Here is a 22,412-nt window from a genome sequence, read left to right on the forward strand (position 1 = left end):
TGTATGCATTCTGATTTGGTGTTTGATGCATATTGGTGTATGCATGATGCATATTGGTGTATGCATGATGCATATTGGTGTATGCATGATGCATATTGGTGTATGCATTCTGATTTGGTGTTTGATATATATTGATGCATGCAATGTGGTTTAGTGTATAACTCATATTTGTTTATGTAATTTGATCTGGTAAAGTAAGCATAGTATGGTTTGGTATCGAGGTACGTTTATTGTATTGAATTGTTAGCTCACCCTTACATGTGTGTGCATGTGAATGCGATGATCGTATAATGCGTGATATTATACGGGAGCAGATGAAGGAATGTCGTCTGAAGCAATACCAATGAAGAAAGAGATCGAAGATAAGTTAGAAGGATTCAAGTTATACTTAGGAGTTTATAGTTGAAATCTGAGTTTAAAATATGTATATCAACTGTGAATTTTTAAGTGTGAGATTACGGGATGTTACCGTAAATGTAATAATATGAATTATCCAATGTGAGATATTGGGATGTTACATTAATGGTATCAGAGCAGTTCGTCCTTAGGATGACCTCTGTGTTGTGGGTCTTCCGTGTCTTCTCTGTGAAGAATTGAGTCTAAATGGTATAATTTACCATTTCCTCCAAATCTAGGTAGTAAAGTATTGTGTCTAACTACTCATGACTTTTACCATAGATGATTTTCCTTTCTTAATATTGAGGGTTTGAGGAAAGATATTAGAATTAGTTAAAGCCTTGATAGGGAAATATAATACTAGAGTTTAAGTTTCAAAGGATGAGTGAAGATGTTGGTGTTTAGAAGTAAAATTTTTAGAAGTTTCTAGAACAAAAATTAATAGATCAGATATCTTACGTTTCACAAAAAGGAGTTGAGTTCAAAGGCTAGATTTAGAGAAGCTTTGGATAAGCATGAATGTAGCAAGGTTTGAGAAATCAGTTTGGTTTAGTATATCAATAACGTTAAAAGTCAGAAGAGAAGGAAGTGTTGATGAGAAACGGAATGACATTGTGTGAGATTGGTAACATGGATTGATGTATCAGTGATGATTGGAATCTGAAGAAAGAAAATGGTGGAAGATTTGAAGAGAAAGTTTAAAAAAAAAAAAAAAAAAAAAAAAGGATAGGAATACTGAAGTAGATTAAGAATAAATCAAATATTAGACGAAGAAGAGTAGATGAGAAGTTATATAAGGAATAAAGAGGATTGAGAGAAAGTTTAATAGGAGGAGAAATTTATAAGTTAAGAGGACACGAGATCTTTTATTGGAAGGATTTTAAGCTAAATGGATGATTAAAAGGAGATGGTTAGATTTTTTTAGTAAATGTATTAGAGATAAGATTTGAGAGTATGTGATTGTGGTATGAGGAGTAGTGGAGAAAATCCAGGTACGAAAATTTTGGCTTTCGACTTATGCAAATATTTGGTATTTTTATGATAGGATTAAAATGTCATGATTTATGGTTGTAAATTTTATTGATTTTGGAATATTAAAGTTAGTAGAGGTAGTGTAGGTTGAATTGATATTATTATGAACATGACAAGATAAGGAAGAAGAAGAGTTTGGAAATAGATAAAAAGGAGGGTTGCAATGTGATTAGGGAATTTGGAATAATTAAGAAGTTGTAGGTTGTGATTGGAGAAATTTCATCAGGTATAGTTATATGGTAGTATTCAAACCTCAATAGTGATGTAAAGGATGGGTAAAGATTTATATGTCGCACCTTGATCTCTATCCAGTGATGTGTATGAGTGAACTTGTTTATACTTACTTTTAGTTCGCATAAGATAAAAATTTGAGATTTGGTTAACACTAAATATCCTTGGGATATGGTTTTGATCTCGGGGAGCACATTATAATTGAGGTTGCGTTGTGGTTGATTGCCTGATAATCTCTATAGACGAGTGGTAGGAAGTAACATGGTGGTTAAATGGTTGGGAAGGTGTACTTGCCTGAAAAAGTTCTTGAATAGAGTGGTAGGAAGGGATACTTGGCACAATGGTTTTGTGCTATGACATCTTTTGATGACCCATTAATTCTTTATATCTATGGGAGTTATTTCAAGTATTAGAGGATTAATTAGTGTAACCATTAAGCTATATTTTAATGTTATAGGATGGATTTAACTTATGTGGCATACGTAGTTTATTTAAATGGGTAGGTGCAGTACTGATAAGGAAGCTAGTTAGTTTTAAATTCGGCCTTATTGATATAAGTGGTTTCATAAATTATAACATTGTTGATTGAGTGATCTGTTGAGTCTTATCAAAGATACGCAGTTGTTAGGTACTGGGTTACGGATAACATTAAGTTTGTGGATTCATATTAGGTTAGGATGTGGGAAGGTATTTTGAGGACACAATTTATATTCCTAAGATTTAGAGTTTATAAGTTAATTCTTGAAGAATGTTTTAACTTAGGCTAGTAATGGTTGCTAGGAAAATAATTAAATAAAGGTTCAGGTAATTTGGAGTATAATCTTGAAAGAAGCTTGATTATTCTAGTTTTGTTAAGTATTTCAGAAGTGTTTATCAGGTGAAGAAAATAGTGGTTCAACATTTAGTGTGAGTTAAATAAAGGATGAGGACAAGTATTTTAGGGATATCTGACCAATGCAAGTGAAGGATAGATATTGTAGTCTAGAGTATGATCGAAAGGATGGTTTGGTCATGTTTCAATATGTTTTTAGAAGTTTATGGTCTTAAAGAATTGTGAGTTGATTGTTGAACATTAAGTGTAGTTAAGGGTGAAGGCAATATTACCAAGAATCAGATAAGTCCATCAAGGACGAGTGAAGGAAATGATGCATGATATTAAGTGTGGAAGGGTTCCTATGAATGTTATAAAGCATACTCAATATAGGTATTAGTTTTGGACAAGTTCTTGTTAAGTGGGTATAGAAAAGAAAACATAAGGATGAATTATTTAGTAATAGTGTTTTGGACTCCGTGTAATCATCAGAGTAATTAGAAATTTTACGGAAAATAGAAGTATAGGGTAAGGTGGAGCAATCTAGTAAAATTTTTGGTAAACATAAGTGGCTTTTGGAGGCGTACAATTTCTAGGAGTAGAAACTGTGTTGAGAAAATATAATGGAAAATTGTTACGGAAAAAGAACGATTCTTAGAGTTTTACATGGTCATGGAAGTCTTAAATAAGGATCTATAAGGAGAATCACTTTCTAGTTATAGTAGGAATGAAAAGTTTTCTCGAATCTTGTGATTATAGTTTATGAGTGATCTTGGCACAAGTGAAGAAACGGACAAGCAATTTGGAGAGAGCCCCACCTATTTTCATACATCCAAGGGATTTTAAGAATTCAGGGGCTGCCAATTGTCAACTAAAGACAAAAACAAAATCCTGAAGTTAAGGGGAAAATCTAATCTAAAACCAAGAGTAGTTCATTATAGGTTAGAGTAAAAAGTTGGAAGTTGAAAGTTTTGAGCTATAAGTGATGATTTGGCATAAGTTATTACTATGAGTGGTTAGGTTACATAAATCTGGTATGGAAGTTAATGGTAGATTATTTTTGTTTTAGGTGATGAGATTTTAAATTAAAAGGTTTTTGTAAAAGGAGGAGATTTTGGGTCTATTATTAAGTCAATTATGACTTAGGAATCTCAGTAGGTAGAAGTCGTATGTTGATTTTAGGAGAAAACCGTTAGAGTAATATCTTCTTATTAGTAAGTTCAACCACGAGTGTGGGAGAAGCTCTTCACACGAGGAAATTTCTCTTAAGCACATCAGTCAACATTCATTTAGTTTTAATGCTACTTAACTAAGAAAGTGTGTGTTAGATCTTTCTCACATTTTAGAAGTAGATGCGACTACAAAAAAAAAAGATGTCTCATTAAGAGGGCAACCCCTAAGTATAGAAAACCATCGAATAGAATGACTTAGAGGAAAGATCATCTACTTAGTCAAAGTAGTTTGGGAAAGAAGAGTAAATGAATTTACAAGGAAATTAGAAGATAAGGTGAAATAATCATAACCTTATTTTATGTCCAATTTTCGAGGACGAAAATTTTTGTTGTTGGGGAGAATGTAAGACCCATAAAAATAAAAATATATATATATATATATATATATATAGTAGTAAATTTTAGCATTTTATTAGTAATAATAATTTTAATGGATATAAAATTGTAAATTTTGGATATAAAATTATAGTAATTTTAGAAGGAGAGGTTCAAATTTTTGGTAACTTATTTAGTAAAATTTTTTTAATGGAATAGTAAAAAGTAAATAGTAAATAGTAAAAAGTAAATAGTAAAAATAAATTTTCAGCATTAAGATTCCTTAGCATGGAAGAAAGTAGTAGGTAGAAATTAGGATCAGATTTGGTGAGAAAATGATTGAAATATTATTTTTAAATAATATTAAAATAATAAATAATATTAAAATATTAATGAATAGTAAATTTTTTTTTACTATAAATAGCCATGGGAGGGAAGGGTATTTTGCACTAAGAAAAGAGGAATCAAGTGAGAGCTTGAGAAATAGAGAAGAAAGAGTTAGGGAGAAATTTTTAGTTGCAAGAAGAGTAGAGGTTCTGAAGGGTTTCGGGGAAACAAATTCGGAGCAGGAGATTAAGTCTGGAATAGAGGTAAGGGGAGCTAATCTTTCTTGTATATGATTTTTATCCATGTTATGATAATGAATATGAGTTATGAGTATGTTAAAATTTTGGTAATGGTAGTTATCTATTCACTTATATAAATTTAGTTTTCATGATTATAATTTTCTTATTTTCAAGTTAGTATGGTAAAAATTTTCTTTTAATTATTTTGACCGTTGGATTTAGCTAAAATTTTAATATATGAATCTTAAGACCTATTTCTTCACTTTGACCGTTGGGATTTGTAATTAGAAGTCTGTACTTAGAGAAATAAATCCTGCATGTTTGAGTAAATTAATTACCCCTGTAGATCTATTACTGAGTCATCTCGGTAAAATATATATTACGACTTATTTGACCGTTAGATCAACTTGAAAATTTTATATATGATTCCTAAGATATATTAATACACTTTGACCGATCGGATTATAAATTGAAAGTCTATGTTTGGAGAAAATAATTTTTAAGTTTTGAAAAATCTGATGAACACTATATTTCCGTTCTTAAGTTATTATGGTAAACATTTCATATATATTTTATTTACCGTTAGATTGAGCCCAAAATTTAGTATGTAATTCATAAGACATATTAAGTCATTTTGACCGTTCAGATTTGAAATTAAATGTCTGTGATTAGGGAAATTAGTTCCGCATTTTGAGTATAACCAAAAACCACTTAAAATTCTGCACCTGAATTACCTCGGTAAAACCTCAATATCTATCTAGTTAACCGTTGGATCAACCTGAAATTTTAATATGTAATTTATAACAAATAGTGAATTATTGTGACCATTCAGATTTGAAATCGGAGTTACAGATTTATAGATATTAATTTCGTATCTTCTCAGGGATCTCAATATTGCTTAATTTCTATTTTTTGATATCTATATTAACTTTTGGTGTTAATATTATATGCTATTGTTTTAAATCTGTAAATAAGAAATTTGTTAAAAACTAGTTGAGGAACGCTTTGGCTAAGGAAAGATTTGGTACTTAAGTTGTCCATTGTGACGCACCTCTCTTTCCTGGAAGTATACTCGACGAGTTTTTAACTTAAATCCTATTGAACAGATTATGTACTGTTAAATTATTGTGTAATATATCTTGTTGGAATATATTCAGTTTGTATGATTTCTGAAATAATTGGACTTTATTAGATTTGAATTTATGCATCTGAATATGATTGTGAATTATAATGATGTGATTTATGTGGAGAGTATGTGAATGTATGCGATATAGTCAATTTGTATGACTTTTGGGATGGATGGACGTGATGCATATTGGTGTATGCATTCTGATTTGGTGTTTGATGCATATTGGTGTATGCATGATGCATATTGGTGTATGCATGATGCATATTGGTGTATGCATGATGCATATTGGTGTATGCATTCTGATTTGGTGTTTGATATATATTGATGCATGCAATGTGGTTTAGTGTATAACTCATATTTGTTTATGTAATTTGATCTGGTAAAGTAAGCATAGTATGGTTTGGTATCGAGGTACGTTTATTGTATTGAATTGTTAGCTCACCCTTACATGTGTGTGCATGTGAATGCGATGATCGTATAATGCGTGATATTATACGGGAGCAGATGAAGGAATGTCGTCTGAAGCAATACCAATGAAGAAAGAGATCGAAGATAAGTTAGAAGGATTCAAGTTATACTTAGGAGTTTATAGTTGAAATCTGAGTTTAAAATATGTATATCAACTGTGAATTTTTAAGTGTGAGATTACGGGATGTTACCGTAAATGTAATAATATGAATTATCCAATGTGAGATATTGGGATGTTACAGTCAGCTTCTGTTTAAACTCTTCAGGATTTTGATTTTAATCTCTTCTTTCTCAAAAGATTTCTCGAGAGTCATTAGATGGTTGACAATGTGTGTAAACCTCTTCTATACATCATAGATGCTCTCCCCAGCCTTCATCCTAAATAGCTCATATTCTTGTATCAAGGAATTCTTTATGGCACGCTTTACCTCGTCTATTCCTTCATGTGTAACTTCAAGGACCTCTCACATTTCTTTTATTGTTTTGAATTGATGTCATGGGTTATTACAAAAATCGGTAATTTTCAAAACTTTCTTATAGCGCGGAAACGTATTTTCAAAAATCTCAACCTTTAAACTAACTTACTCTTTTAGAAAACTGATCAGATAAGCTTGTAGATATCACCGCCATGCTCTCTTGGACACTTTTTGATCGTCAAAGAGATTACTCAAAAGTTAGAAAGTTTAGAGAAAAGGGAGAGGAAATCTAGAAAAGGAGTTCTAGAGAAATGATACATGTTTTAAGTAATGAGACATATTTATGAAATTTTATTTATATTATTGAATTACTTAAACATTAAAATACTTGGTTTCATTATTTTAAAACACCTATCCATTCTAATACTCCATTTTATGAGTAATCACATTTTCCATTTTCAAAGTGTTTTACCTTAAATTATTTAAAAAAATATTTTTTAAATATATTAATATGTAATCAAATCTACTATAAATTTTCATTACATTTTTCATTCAGTAACAATTAACTTCAATTTCTCTTTCTTTATCTTTTTATGGTATATAGTATAGACCGAACGATTAACACCCATGACCGTTCGATCTATCCGCTACATCAACAATGTTGGACCATAATTGGACTTGCGTTTAAGTTATTGGGCCAAATATAGCAGGATAGCGCTAATGATATAATCCGGTAGGTGATATCCGATCAAAGATATTGATAAGCCGTTTATAAGTAACTAACCAAATCTAAAGGTAAGTTTAGTTTTATTTTATTGGATTTGTTCTAGTTTAAGACCCATGAGATAACTTATAAATATAAGGTCAAGGCCAAAAGCCAGGTACGTTCGATCAGAACTCAAATACTCAATTGTGATAAACAATTCACTAAACCACGCCTAACTTGAGCGTCGGAGTGCCTTTTGCAGATACCTCTTCCGGTCAAGAGTATAACCGAGCGGTGTCAAGAGTGTAACCGAGCGGCACAGATGACCCAAACTTCGAAAGGCAGGAAGCTTACATTAGAAAGGTACATCTCTCAACCCTACACATATCCCTACCGAAACAATTTTATTCTCCACTCTAGTTTTAATTTAAACAAGTAAAGTTTCATGATTATTTTACGTAACATAAGTGTACATATACAGATAAACGTTGTGTAACATTGTATGAGGAAACTCTCATGTTATAAAAATGGTTTTAGAATTGAAATCTTGTGTCCTCTGAACCTCAGTTTGTGATATATTTAATAGTTTTATATTGCTAAAAGTTAGGACGAAGGATTATTTAAATATATTTATCCTTTTCACATGTATAAAATTATGATAATATATCACATATGACGATTAATTTTAATAATATTATATCAATGTACTTGTGATTAAAAGTTATTTTAGTAATGAATCTGGTCAAACTTTATACTAATAAGCTTTTAATTTTTCTCAACTAGTTCATCTTCTCTATTTTTTTTATGCTTTTTTTTTCTATGTTTAATATCATTTCTTGATATTTAATTGTCTTTATATAAAGCTTCAAGTAAGATTCGATAACCTCCAAATGCTGAAGATCATGCTTGTTTGAGGTGCTATTTGAGGTTCATGTTCCTCAATCTATCTTAGTCATTATGTGTATAGTGCTACATTTAGTGACGGGTATATACGTAACATGTCCTACCTGCTTACCATGCTCAACTAATTGTGAAAATCCAAGACTTCAGAAACTAGGTGTTCTCAATGAGAGATTCTTATGCCACAACACCAAGTACGAATTACTTACAATCCTTTTCTTTTAATCATTTCAATTACTTTAGTAGCTTGCCAGAGAAAAGGATGTAACCTCAGAAGGTGTTCGGACTCGATCTTCACAAGTCCCACATTGACCAAATCACAAACCAACCAAGTCTTTATAAATGTTCTGACAAGGATGACAGCTCGCCGAGTTGGGTAGCGTCAACTTGTGACTCAAGTGAGGGCATTATGGTGGTGGGATAATACTGTGGCTTCTCTGGGTTGGGCTGTGTATGGCAAAATGCTGGCCTGTCCATTCCAAGTTGAGAGCTGACTCATGGGTCCTGAGCGAAGGCTTGGGTCTCTGGAGTCCTAAAGTGGAGGACACAGCGTGAGGCTGGTTTCACAGAGCAGCGAAAACCTCCCTCTCCTGACAGTGGAGGGATAACAGGCCGCTGCAATCATAGTCCAGTATGCCCAGGGAGCCCAGTTTACCTAGACCGCCACCATTTTTACAACCCTAAATCCTCTTCCCTTTTCTTTCTTTATATAAATCTAATTGCTAATATGAACCTATGTTATATGTTTCTCCATTACTCCTTCCGTTCCTTTTTCTGTTCGATTTTGTTTGCGCAGGTGGTGCCCCCTGCTGTACTGGTTGTTGTGTCTCCCTCATTCCCACTGTTGAATATTCAACTCCCACCCAGGGTTGCTGTTATAAGGTTTGTTTCGTTCTTTATTGTGTTGTATCTTCTCATTCATTTCTGTTGCTGCTATATGATTTGTACATTTCATTCATTCATTCGTTTTTTTTTAGAAACTCCCATCTCGAGGGGGCTTTTGCATTGGTCCTTTGTCTGTGTCCTACGACATATACTAATCTAGCTTTTGTGTTTGGTGGAGTGTACGATCTGTTGTATTAAATGTTGGACTTTTGGGGAGATGAAATAGATACTTAATTGCCAATTCAACAAATTGTTAGATTCTTTTGTTTTGCTAAGCTTGTATCCTTTTTGCAGAGCAAAGTTTCTAGCCTATTCTACATATACCATGGGAACCAGAGGAGTAATTGGAGACAAGTGGTCCATCACAACTATTCTTTGAGCTTGTGCTATTGGAAGTGCTGTCAGTAAGTATTTTGAACCCTTGGGTTTCTGCTATTTCTTTTTTCATTGAAACTTTGTTCAATTACAATCTTCTTTTCATAACTACAAATTGTCTAGACCTGTATAGAAAGCAAAGCACAGAAAAGAGGATGCTGGCTGAAGAACTAAGGGCAACTGAGTCAGGGGGGAGCAATGGGGAAGACGGCTAAACTATATTTTGTGATAACTATGTAGTATCATAGAGCATATGCAAAGTTTCAGATTTTCTGAAAGGTGTTTCTCCTTATGATTTTAAAGGTTTAATCCTTTCTCCATTTGCTAATAGTATCGACAACTTTACCTGTGGGCAAATATTCAACTGGATTTTCATTTCAAATTTGTTAAGGAAAGAATTGAAATAATCTTTGTAACCACATTTTTAACATTTTAGTAAATTAACCTGTCAAGTTACTCTTAAATTGTATATGCTTTAATGATTGATTTTGCCTACTGAAAAATAGTATTCCTTCTTGCAACCATCATGTTGAAACTCCTGAGATGGCAGTTATGATCTTGTGAAGGTTGCACCCACACAGTTTTAAGTTTCTATAGATAACCAATCTTTTGCATTACTCTTCTCATTGAATAGGAGCACTCGATGTAAATCCCATAGCTTCGCAAGTTTTAAAGGATCGCTATTTGAAGACAACAGTTAATCCACTTGATCATTCCAAATTTTCAGTGATGCTTAAAGTTCAATGCAAATTTAATAGCTCTATCTGAATAGTGTACCCCATATTCTAACTTTAAGCCGTCTAAATCTCTAAGGGAATCTATATCTTCCACATCTCCACAAACCAAATCTTGGCAACCTCCTAAAAGACTTTTTCCTGGTCAATTTTCTGTTGCCAGTGTTGAGATTTCTATTGTGGGAGCCAATCCGCATTACTACCCTTTGAAGCTAACTCACTTTCTCTGTCAGTTCCAGAACAACAAGTGGATTCAACCTCTTGATCAGGGTCCAAGGATCTTGGAAATCACGCTCAGAATCACTATCCCACAAAGATATTGGCTTGGTTATTGGCGACCCACTGTAGAAATCAAAATGGGTTGCCAAACTGGTGTATGCTCCATGTCAAATAATCCCCTCATGGATGTGCTTCCTTCTTTCATCAACCCCAACAAACTGCGTGATTTATAGAGTGAGGAGAAGGATGATGAGGATGCTATTAAAGATGACAAAGAAGATGATGCTGATGACTTATACAGAGGTTTTTGGTACAGTATAATACTCCCTATCTTTTCCATCTGTTTTTCTCTGTTGATAAACCAATGTGTATCTTCATCTATCTACAAGGATGCATATATAATGGACAAACGTGATGCATATGTACCAAAGATATATGTGATGCATATATACGTCCAAGATAGTTATTTTGATTTTATACAATGGACAAATCATTTGAAATTAATTATGAAGCCGGCCAAACTTGACATTTTGTGCACCTAGTTGAAGGATTATGCTGAAAAGTTGGAAATTCTATCTCATTAAATAAACTCAACCTAAAATACTTCAATTTCCAATAACAACCAAGGCACATTAATGCATACTTGTTTTTTAAAAAACTTCTTATTCCTTCAATACGCGATATATGTGCTTTTTGTTACCAGAATTTATAAAATTAACTAAACTAAATAATATATGTATTAATAAATTAAAATGTTATGATGCAATAATAAGTTATTATATATAATACAAGTATTATTTTTGAAAATAATAATCTCAAGAATCATTTTAGTAAAAGATTTATTCTGTAAGAATGGTGAAGTTTGTGAGGGGTTGATTTTGTTGAAGGAGATGGAGAAGGAGGGTTTGAAATCTGATGTGTTTCTGTATAGTTCTCTAATAAGTTTCTTTTGTGGCAATGATGATGTCTAGAGGGGGAGGGAACTGTTTGATCATATGTTGAGGAAGAAGGAGGATCAGGTGGATGATGCTTTTAGTGTCGTGGAAATGATAGCGATGAAACCTAATGTCGTAACTTATAATACATTGATGAAAGGCTGTGTGGAGCTGCGAAAGTTTGAGGCAATGGATCTTTGGAGATGTAGATGACCGACAAATTCCATCTCAAGCCGAATGTCTTCACGTTTAATTGTCGTCATGATTTTAATATTTTTTTAATTATTTATTAAGCTAACAATTAAACATCTTATTTATTAATTATTATTGTGATTAAGTTTATAAATATTCTCACTGGATTCGTCTCACTAAATTTATGATAATCATTAGAATTACAATTATGAATTATGATTTAATCATATGCTAAACAACAATATAAAAAACGTAAAACCTTTGTATAAAAAAATATTAGATAATGATGTATATATAATAAGACTTATAAGACTAAGAAATAATATATAATTTTAATAAAAGAAATATCATGTTTATAAACTACTGAAGGAGATGATACAGTTATTACACATTTCTTAAAAGAATATATATATATATATATATATATATATATATATATATATATATATATATATTTATTTATTTATTTATTTATTTATTGTAATTGGACTCTATTGCCTCATAAACAAGCAAAGAACTTTCAAAATCCATTTGTTCTTTTGGCTGAAGTTTGGGAGAAATGATGGAGGATTCCATAAGTGGTGGCCATCCCAACGAAAGAAAAAGAAGCAGTGACAGCAATGCTTTCGCCAAGTTTCTTCCTTTTTCTCCGCCATTGGAAGACGACCCTGAATCACACGAAGCTAAATTTGGTGATCACCATGACCATGGCCACAAGAGATTCAAACCAAATTCTCAAGCTCCTTTCTTGAAAACTACTACCACCGATTTAACCCCTTCTTCTCATCTTCCCAAACAAAACATTGACACAAAGGAAACATTGAACTTTTCCTCTCCATCAACTTCCTTTAGGCATTCAACTACTGGTGGACCATCACCACATTCCATTGGTAGCAAGTCATCACTCACTGAGTACGTGGAGAATGATGGCAAAATTTGCATAACAGTCTCAGATAGTGAGTTCTAAACCTTTTTTTTTTCTCACATGAAACATTAATATATATATCATTCAAAACCATTTTCACCCAATTTTTCTGTTTACATGAAATATTTTATATACATCTGATGTTCTTTTTAAATCAAAATTATAGTTTCATCTGGGTAGTAAGTATTAACATAAATTGTTAGTGTTAAAGAGCTAAAACACTACTTTTAATTCAAAAACAGTGTCAAAAAGTACCTCTAAAGTCGATTTAGGGGCGGTGAGTTTGAGTAATTTGTATCAAGTTCTAGGTTTTCCTTAAGTATATAGGCAAAAGCGATTAGTTATTTTCGTAAATAGGAAATTTTTTTTTTTATTACGTATAGGCAAGTCGTGGAGGGCTTAGACTTTATATGGAAAAGTCGTGTTCCCTTGTACAACTTCACCTTGACACACGAGTCAAAGGTGAAGTCGTGCACCCCAAAACATTTTTAGGCTCTTGTAATCGATTATCAGATCTTGTAATGGATTACACGTGTCAAAGTTGTGTAGGAGAGCACGAGTTCACTTGTAATCAATTACACCCTTGCTGTAATCGATTGTAGAAAGTGTATATAGGAAAAAACTATCTGGTAATTGATTATAGCAGGGTTGTAATCGATTACCAAAAGTGTAAATCAAGATAAACTCTCTGGTAATTGCTTACAAGCCTTTAGTAATAGCAAAAAGCATGTGGTAATCGATTACCAGAGGTTTTTAATGTTAAAAGAAAGATCATTTTAGCTTCTTGATCATCTATCTAACTTATGGTTCTTGATGACATTGACATACTTATTGACCATGTCTATGTTGTCATTCTTTAATTATTTTAATGTGATTGTTGACATGTATGTTGTTTGTGGTTGTTAATGACATTCACATGTATATTTTCTGAATTTATTCTATAGACATTGTTGATGACATTGACATGTGTTTTGTTGACTATGAATCATTGTTTTAGGGTTCATAGAAATTAAAAGAATAAAACAAGGACATAAAGAAAATAGAAACTCCATAAATTAAAAGCATAAAACAAAGTCATAAATTAAAATCATAAATTTAGTACAAGAACTTAAAAATAAAAATAAAAGATAATACAATAAAATAAAAATCTAAGATTATCCTTATAGTGGGCCAAAATGACAACGAAGATACTCCATGTCTTGCTCAAGATGTCTAACTCGAGCATCAATGGTATCGAATATGTCACCCATGTTTAGCTCGAGCTGGCCATTTCGCCATCAATAAATGCTCGTAGATCACATATCCCGTTCATTATGTCATCAAGTGAGTCTGTATCTTGTTGAAGGGTAGGTGGTTGCTGTTGAGGAGGTAGAGGACGTTGGCGATGAGTAGGAGCATCTTTGTGAACCCACTGACCATCTCTATTTTTATGAAATCCAAAGGAAAAGATTATGTCAGCCTCAATTGTGAACTTCTTCTTCTCTAAGGCAAGTTTCCCATCATCCAATGGAATTTCAAAATGTTCCATGAAAAGGGTGACCAAAAGTAGATATGGTAGAGGAGTGTCGCCCCTCAAAGCATTCTTCATCCTATGTCGGATGAGATGATCGCAGTTGATCTACTTTGTTGTCAAGATGATCCACATTAGAAGGAGACCTTTCTCGGTAGCCTATGCAACATTAGATACACGAGGAAGAAAAATACAATAGATGACATAATGTAGTATTCGAGTCTCGACTTGCATAGACCCGGTTAGTATTCTACCCGAAGGAGATGCAGTAGGGTTTGATATCATCTATCTAGCTTCTAGGATATTATACTCATATGTCCATTCTTCAAGTATATGACCATCAAAATCCAAGCTTACAGATGAGAGGTTAGTAATGGAAGAAAATAGGTTTGCTCTAATGACCATTTTGACATTTTTGACCTCACTATGAATTGTGCCATTGTCAGAAATACAGAGGTTACTATAAAATACTCCGACTAAGTCAGGGTAGTAGTACGAATAATGACAAACAAAATCACCTAAATTCATTTTTGTCAACATATGGTAAAACTCAAAATTTTCCTCATCAAAAATATTCTTCGTCTAGGTGTTTCGGCTCAATGACTTCACGGTCACAAAAGTGTGAAAAATACCTCTCTAATTGTGCATGGGTGGAAAATAGAAGATTGGGGAATGATTTATTTGGTGAGGGTGGTAGAAAGGGTGAACTTTCAATCGGTGAGGGTTCACGTCATTGATGTCCCACAGTAGAAGAAGAGGACTCCCTAACCCTTTGCCTCTTTGAAGATTTAGCCATTTTGAAGAAATTTCAATCGGTGGAAGTGGTGGAGATATGGAAGAGGAATGAAAATGTGGTGATTAGAAGTGAAAATAGAACCAAAAGGGAGGTTTTGGAGCTTGGATGTGGGCAAAAATGGAGGAGCATCAAGGAATTCTTTATGGCACGCTTTACCTCATCTGTTCCTTCATCTGTAACTTCAAGGACGTCCCACATTTCTTTTATTGTTTTGAATTGAGAGACCTTGAAAAATTCATCCATTGTTAAAGCAAAGGCAATTACATTTCTAGCTTTCACATCATATTGTGCTCTTCGGTTCTCATTTTGAGTCCAATCAAAAAAAAAATTCAAAACAGTTTTTCCATTTACAACATGAGTGGGTTCAAATGGACCATTGAGTGTAGCATCCCATATACCCTTTTTCCACGGATTCAAGAAAAATTTGCATCCTAATTTTCCAAAATGCATAGTTTTGACTGTTAACACTCGGAAAGTGTACCGAATCGTATCAAGTAATAATAAAATGGTAAGACCAAGTATCGTTTCCCAAAGAACTCACGGCCTAAACAATTATGTGATTTCTTGATTAAATTAGGCTTGTAAACAAAATCATTGTGTTTGAATTGCGGAAAATAAACATGAATGCAAGTTTTGATCAATTGGATCGAAAGAAACAAAAGAGATTGATGTAAAATATGAATGATTATGTTGTTGGGGTTTCCGACTCATCCTATCCATTCTCATGTATTCAAGAATTCATCTTTATTCATTAATGTTAATGTCACTTTCTAATTTACCTTAACCCGATGTCTCGGTGAAGAAAGCCTACTCCTAATCACTAGTTTACAATGTCTTGTCTCCCTAACAATTATTCATGCATTACATTCGCACAAAAGCTTAAAGGCAACCGATCATCCAATTCCTATGTCTAGGTAATATTGCTTCCGGGAGAATTTCTCCAGTTCTAGATTTACCTATATGTGTCCATATAGATGACATCAATGATCATGCAATTGAATGAGTTAAACAAAGCATGCATAGAGTAAAGAGGAAAAACCCTAACAATTAATGAAGTAAAGCATATAAAATCAAGAATCAATTCAATACATGAGAGTTTCAAAGGATTACATCAGTTCCCCAACAACAATGGAGGTTTAGTTCACCATGGTCATGGTGAAACTAGATGAAAAACAATGAAAGAATGAAAGATAGAACCCTAAAAGTTGAAGAAAAGAGCTTCCGCATCCAAAATCCTCCTCCAAGGGGTGAAGAAAGTGTGATTTCGCCTCTTTCTGTCCAAAGATCCCAACCCTAGGTCGACTAAACCCTTATATAGTTTATTAAAAATTACAGAAAATATGCCCAAGCCCAATTAAATGGATCTCAACAGCACTTTTGGCGCTCAGCGGTAAGTGCGGTTCTTCTAAATGGCGTTCAGCTGCAGTTTTAGCCCTCAGCGATAATTGTGGTGCTTCAGAATGCCGCTCAGCGGTGACTGCGGCTCTTCTTTTGTGCACTTTTACTTCCTTTCCTGAGTCCAGCTCCTTAGTACTTCAACTTCTTTCATCTAATTCATCTTAATTCCTGCCAAAATAAGGAAAACCAAGCATAAAACCCATCCAACTCTCTTATTTCCAAAACTTAAGCAAAAGCATGATTTCAAGCTAGTTTCTAAGTCATAAAGGTTGTTTTTAATATCAAAATTAAGTATAAAAATAACGGTTTTTCAACCGTTATCACACCAGCAAATAGAGGTGGTCTATTTGTTGATGCAGGTTCACCAAAGGTTTGAGAAACAAAAGTCATTTTTCAGGATCGAATCGATTAGACAAAAATCTAAATCAATTTGTTTTTCAAATATCTTCTGAAAACCAGCTCTGGTGCCAATTATTAAAAAAGGAGTGCTTAGCTTCTCACACCAAGAGGGAGGGTGAATTGGTGATGCATGAAAATGTTTGCTTTCAAAATCTTTTTCGCAAAGAAGGATGTCTTTGAACTTTTCTTGAAACGCGAGCAAGTTTGTAAGTAATGCAACAGTAAGCTTAAACGAATGCAATGACAGATTAATCGATTATATGCAGTGATAGGGATCAGAGAAATCAAACGTTGCTTTTTATACTGGTTCGGCCAAGCCTACATCCAATGTCCTTCCAATCAACTTGAGTTGGAAGCCAATGCACTATAAAGATCTAGGTTTTTACAACAAGGTTTTTACAACGACCTCACGTCAAAATGTAAAACACCTCTCTAACCCACTAATCTAAATATAGGTAGTACAACAACAAGACACGCAACAAGAACACCTTCTTTTGCTGTCAAACCTTTTGAGACACTCTCAAAGTCAAGAACATAGTACTTCTTCCTGTATACACCACAGGGAACTCCAACAATTCTAAGCGTTTCCCAATGCTTTCTTGATCACATACAAAACACCTTTAAGTGCAGAAAGATCAGACGTTTCCAAAGCATATCAACCTTGCTAGACAAGAAACCTTCAAGACTTCGATCACCACGGTCGTTCTTGGTTCTTGGAGCTTTTTCTCTCTTATGTAAGATCACACAGAGTACACTAAAAGATATGAAAATGTAGAAAATCAATTCTCTTCTTCTTGTTTCTTCTTAATTAAATGCGCAATTAATATAATTGATTTGTCATAAATGCTTGGCCAACATATTTAATAATATGACCGTTGTGACAGTTATGCCAAGCATTTAAAAGTTTTCAAATCAACAACAAACTTAGTCAAATACAAGTTGCATGCAATCAATTAAGTAGAAAACTTTGCTCATTTTTTTAAACTTTTCTTCACAAAATTCATCATAGCACACTTGAAAAAAAATTTTGCAAACCCACGACTTTTAATCGATTTGAACAATAATATAATCGACTTAAAATTGTTGTTTTGCCACACTTTAAAGTTCAACAATAGTGCTTGTGATTTTCTCATTTCCGAAAACATATGTTATGCATACACAGATAAAATCACATATCAATCACAGTGGTATGCTATAATCAACACAATAAAGTTCACATATATGCTTTTACAGATATAACAAAGTCAGCATAAGCATATGACATGTATAACATAATACACACGTGTGTCATTATTAATTATGTGTTGTCATCACTAAAAACACAGTTATCATTGAGATTGTGGGTTCAGCTAAACCAGTGCCCCCTATCAACAATCTCAACAAGTTTTTTTTTTCTTTTTAATAAGATATAAACTTTCTGTGTTTTTAAAGTTATTTAACTATTTTAGAAGTTGATTTAGTGATTATTTTACTAGTTTGGTTTGATATTTGTATTTTGTGTTTTTTTGAATAAGATTTTTTTATGTCATTAATAAGTGATAGATCTCTTTTCAAGTATCAACTTAGCTTGAGATATATAAAAAAGATATCTAAGCGTGAGTTTTATTTTTATATATATATATATATATATATATGGATGGGTAAATTACGTACGCTCTTTTTTCAATTGGTGCATTTTAGTAATGTGTACTGGATTTTAGTAGACAAAAATACTCTCATATATTATAGATTATAAGTTTTAAAGTCAAGGGTATTTGAATAATTTTCATTCTCAAAACTAAAAAACATAAGAAACCCGCAAACCCTTACTCACCTCCCTCATTCCACTCAACCTTTTCTCTTTCATCTCTTTCATTCCACTCAACCTTTTCTCTTTCATCTCTCTCACTCCAACATTTTCTTTGTCATCCATATGGTAGCTCCAACTGAAAAAATAAAAAACACTCGCTGTTAAAACAATTTCTTACAAAAAACAATTTTATAATGAGTTTTCATTTTATAATTTTTGTCTTATCTAATTTTATCTAATTTTCACAAGCATAATGACATTTAAAAGAATTGGTAATTGGCTTGGAAAAAATCAGAAATACTCGTTGTTAAACAATTTCTTACAAAAAATGATTTTGTAATGAGTTATCATTTTATAATTTGTCTTATCTAATTTTATCTAATTTTTACAAGTATAATGATATTAAAAGGAATTGGTAATTGGCCTGGAGGGTTTTTTAGATATAATGATTCAAAATCCGCAGATGATGAGATTAGAGAGGTTAGTGAAGATGATGAAATTGAAGAGATCTTGAATGAACCTTTGCTTGAAGGTGAATATGACAATGACTCAACTCTTTACAAAGGCAAATTGTTTAACAATGAGTGTTTCTTATTTTTTTCAGTTAGGGCTACAGTAGGGATGACGAAGAAAATTTTAGAGTGAAAGAGATGAAGAGAAAGGGTTGAAAGGAATGAGAGAGGTGAGTAAGGGTTTGGGGGTTTCTTGTTTTTTTTTAGTTTTGAGAATGAAAATTATTCAAATACTCTTGACCTTAAAACTTAGAATCCATAATATATGATGATATTTTTGTCTACTAAAACCCAATACACATTGCTAAAATGTACCAATTGAAGAAAAGAGCATACACAAGTTTTATATATATATATATATATATATATATATATATATATATATATATATATATATATATATATATATATATATATATATATATATATATGTATGTATGTATGTATGTATGTATGTGTGTGTTTCGGTAGGGATTTGTAGGACCAAGAGATTAACCTTTTCTGACGTGTCTTCCTTGTCTTTAGCTGCTTGGAACGCCTGAATCGCCTATCTTCCTTCAGTCTGGGCCGCTTACTTCTTTATGACCACTCAGCCTCTTGCTGTTGGCCATTCGGTAATGGCGTGAACCGCTTGGTCTCCTTCTTAACAGAGGGGAGGTACCTGCAAAAGGTACTCCGACGCTTAAGTTAGGCGTAGGTTATGAAGCCTTTGCTCTCAAGAAAGTAATTTTGTTATCATTGGAGTATTTTTGAGTGTCCGTATGATGTACCTGGCTTTTAGCCTTGACCCTGTATTTATAGGTTATCACAAGCCTAATAAAATATAAACAGACTTACCTTAAACATATTTACCTTAAAATCCTGTCGGTTGCTCATAAACAGCTTTATGAATATATTCCATCACATATTTTTGATTATTTTATCCTCTGCTGGATTATTAGCTCAATAACTTTAAGTGCTGACCCAATTGTAGCCCAATATCTTTTAACCTGGTTTGACCTGGTTGATGAATGTTGTTATAATAGATAGACCGAATAATCTTAGATGTTAACTGTTCGGTTCTTGATTATATATCATAATATATATATATATATATATATATATATATATATATATATATATATATATATTTGGTGTAAAAATTATATATTATTTTATTAAAAACCTAAAAAATAATAACAGCCCTAACCCCACCGAGTAATTAAAAATGCGAAACGTATTGAAAAATTTTAAATTAAAAAATGAGTCTCCAAATCCAAAGTCCCCCACAGGGGTAAAACCGTCTCTGTCTTCCACCTGGATTTCAAAACGTTAAGTTTGTAAAAAAATATTTTTTCATCCGAATAAAATTAATTATCTGAAAACTATTTTAAACAAAATCTGATTTTGATTACAACAAACAACGCATAATCAAAGCTAAATTATACTTTTACTATTTAACCAATTCATTTTCTACGATTTTCATTTTCTTATTTTTTTTTAATCCATCGTGGATTAGAAAATCCACAATTTTAATTGAATCTATAAGTTTTCATATTATAAGTAAAAGAATTTAATTAATTAAAACATAAAATAAACGAAAAGAACTAAGTTATTATTTTCTGATAGACACACGAATATTTATTCTTATATTGCAGAGTTAAATAAAAGGTGTCTAGGAACACGATGAGGGTGGCTACAAAATCCAAGGACTCATTTATGCAACCGACTTCATTTGCAGAGTTAAGAACTGCAAAGTACGTGTCATTTATGTGGCACTGCTTTTAAGGTCCTCATTTCTATTTCCTTACACTTGAAGGAAGATAAAGAGAAAAATTCACTGACCAAAGTATCAAATGGAAGAAGGTGGAACAAACGTCGAGAGCTTGGTTCCTCCAAGTCTGAACTCAGAAGATGGATCTGAAAGAGAAGAAGAAGAAGTTGAGAAGGCGAAAGAAGATGATGTTGGAAAAGAAGAGAAGGATAGTGGTGGTATTATCAACAACTTCATTGCTTTCATCACACCACTGAGTCCAAAACCCTCTCACAATGATGAAAGTGTTGCTCCTGCTGCTGCCGATGACGACGATGGAGAAAAGGGAGGGGTTATCAGAAAAATGGTTTCGAGTTTCTTCCATCAAAGTGAAGGTGAAGAAGGGGTGGTGGTAAGAGAAGAGGAGAAGGAGGAAGAAGAAACCATGGCTGATGAAAAAGTCAAACGCTTCAAGACAGAAAATGGAGGCATCATTCATAACATTGCTTCTCGTCTACCTGCTCCAGTACCAGGTAAACAAACAAAAACTATGTACTAGGTTTTGTGTTCAATAGTTTTCATGTTTTTTTTTTCCTCCCATGAAAAATCTTCAAGATATATTAAGAAACAGCAACGAAAACTGAATATTTTTTTTTAAGCAGATGATGCAGTTCCCACGGCAGATGAGGCCACTTTCTTAATTAACTCTCTTGTTCGTGACTAACCAGAGAAGTTCTTCGGTGTTTTTTTTTTCTGGGATTTTTATTTTGGTTGGTTTATGGTGCCACTTGTAGTTCTTGTTAGTGTGAATGATTCGAAATTGCAGATATGGATTATTAATAATCACAATTTGGTCCTTTTATTTACCAGTATTTTTTATCACTCACCTTTGGATAAATTTCGCTTTTTAATCTTAAAAATAATTTGTTTCAGTGGACACGTAATTCTATTTTAGTTTCTTTTGTTAAATTAAAACTTAGCATTACAATAAAAGAAAGACATGACCATGGAGTAGCATAACCTTATTAAAACCTTCTTGTAGACATGTTTAGACATTTGTTATCGCTTAAAAAAAAGTAAAGTTCTTCGTAGTACAACAAGGGGCATCTTCCATGGTTCAGAACATTTTATTAGAATAAGGTTGGAATAAATCATTGTAAAGAGTAATAACAAAAAATCACTACTTGTGGTTCACACTCAATGGTTTTATTATTTAAAAAGTGGAACCATAAATAAATTTTTTTATTAATCGAGTTTTATTATATAAGAATTATTATCTCTCTAATTTTCTTTTTAGCTTTTTTTTTCTGTATTTTTTTTAGATTTTTTATTTTATCATCTATATGTTTGAATATTGAAGTACATCATTTGATTTATAATGGATAGTGATTAATTTAGATTTTAATTTATTAATTGATTATAACTATTTATTATAAATATATATTTTTTAATTACGTCTTTCAACACTTGGTTATATTTTTATAATTTATTGTTTAGTTTTAATTTTATTTCATTTCTTTTATTTATATTTAAAAATAGGTATATTCATCAAGAATAAAAGAATGAATATTGTACTTTCCTTCCCTCCAATATGCATATTTTTTCATCCCAACTAGAAAATTATATTAAATTAATAGAATTATTCGTAATAAATAAAATTATAGTATGTTACAAAATATTACACTAGTAAATATAATTATGAAAATGTTACAAATTTGATTAAATCTAATAATTGATATAGATATATATAAATAATATATTAAATAATGTTATTCAATGATATTATTAATTAAATATCTGATTTATAAA

The 22,412-nt window shown here is 32.3% G+C and overlaps 1 protein-coding gene, 1 long non-coding RNA gene, 1 other non-coding gene and 1 pseudogene across 4 annotated transcripts; all 4 read left to right on the top strand.

Moving 5' to 3' along the window:
• Positions 1–8,547: 8,547 nt before the first annotated feature.
• Positions 8,548–10,919, top strand: LOC148202175 (uncharacterized). Its single transcript, XR_015784827.1, has 4 exons — positions 8,548–9,084; positions 9,382–9,491; positions 9,586–9,765; positions 10,430–10,919. It is a non-coding gene; the product is annotated as an uncharacterized LOC148202175 (long non-coding RNA).
• LOC148202176 (signal recognition particle RNA) lies at positions 8,569–8,873 on the top strand. Its single transcript, XR_015785361.1, has one exon.
• Positions 10,920–12,024: 1,105 nt separating the features above from the next.
• LOC148202177 (uncharacterized) lies at positions 12,025–19,621 on the top strand (annotated as a pseudogene). The gene is made up of 2 exons (XR_015784969.1): positions 12,025–12,498; positions 19,397–19,621. The product of XR_015784969.1 is annotated as an uncharacterized LOC148202177 (transcript).
• A 959-nt stretch (positions 19,622–20,580) lies between these two features.
• LOC124845006 (uncharacterized) lies at positions 20,581–21,489 on the top strand. Its single transcript, XM_047322023.2, has 2 exons — positions 20,581–21,136; positions 21,266–21,489. Exons 1-2 carry the CDS (start codon positions 20,707–20,709, stop codon positions 21,325–21,327), a joined length of 492 nt encoding a protein of 163 aa, XP_047177979.1. The 5' UTR covers positions 20,581–20,706; the 3' UTR covers positions 21,328–21,489.
• The last annotated feature ends 923 nt before the right edge of the window (positions 21,490–22,412 follow it).

This window comes from Vigna umbellata, chromosome 3 (genome assembly GCF_029865625.1).
Source record: "Vigna umbellata cultivar VRB3 chromosome 3, Vumbellata_1.0, whole genome shotgun sequence".
NCBI lineage: Eukaryota > Viridiplantae > Streptophyta > Magnoliopsida > Fabales > Fabaceae > Vigna > Vigna umbellata.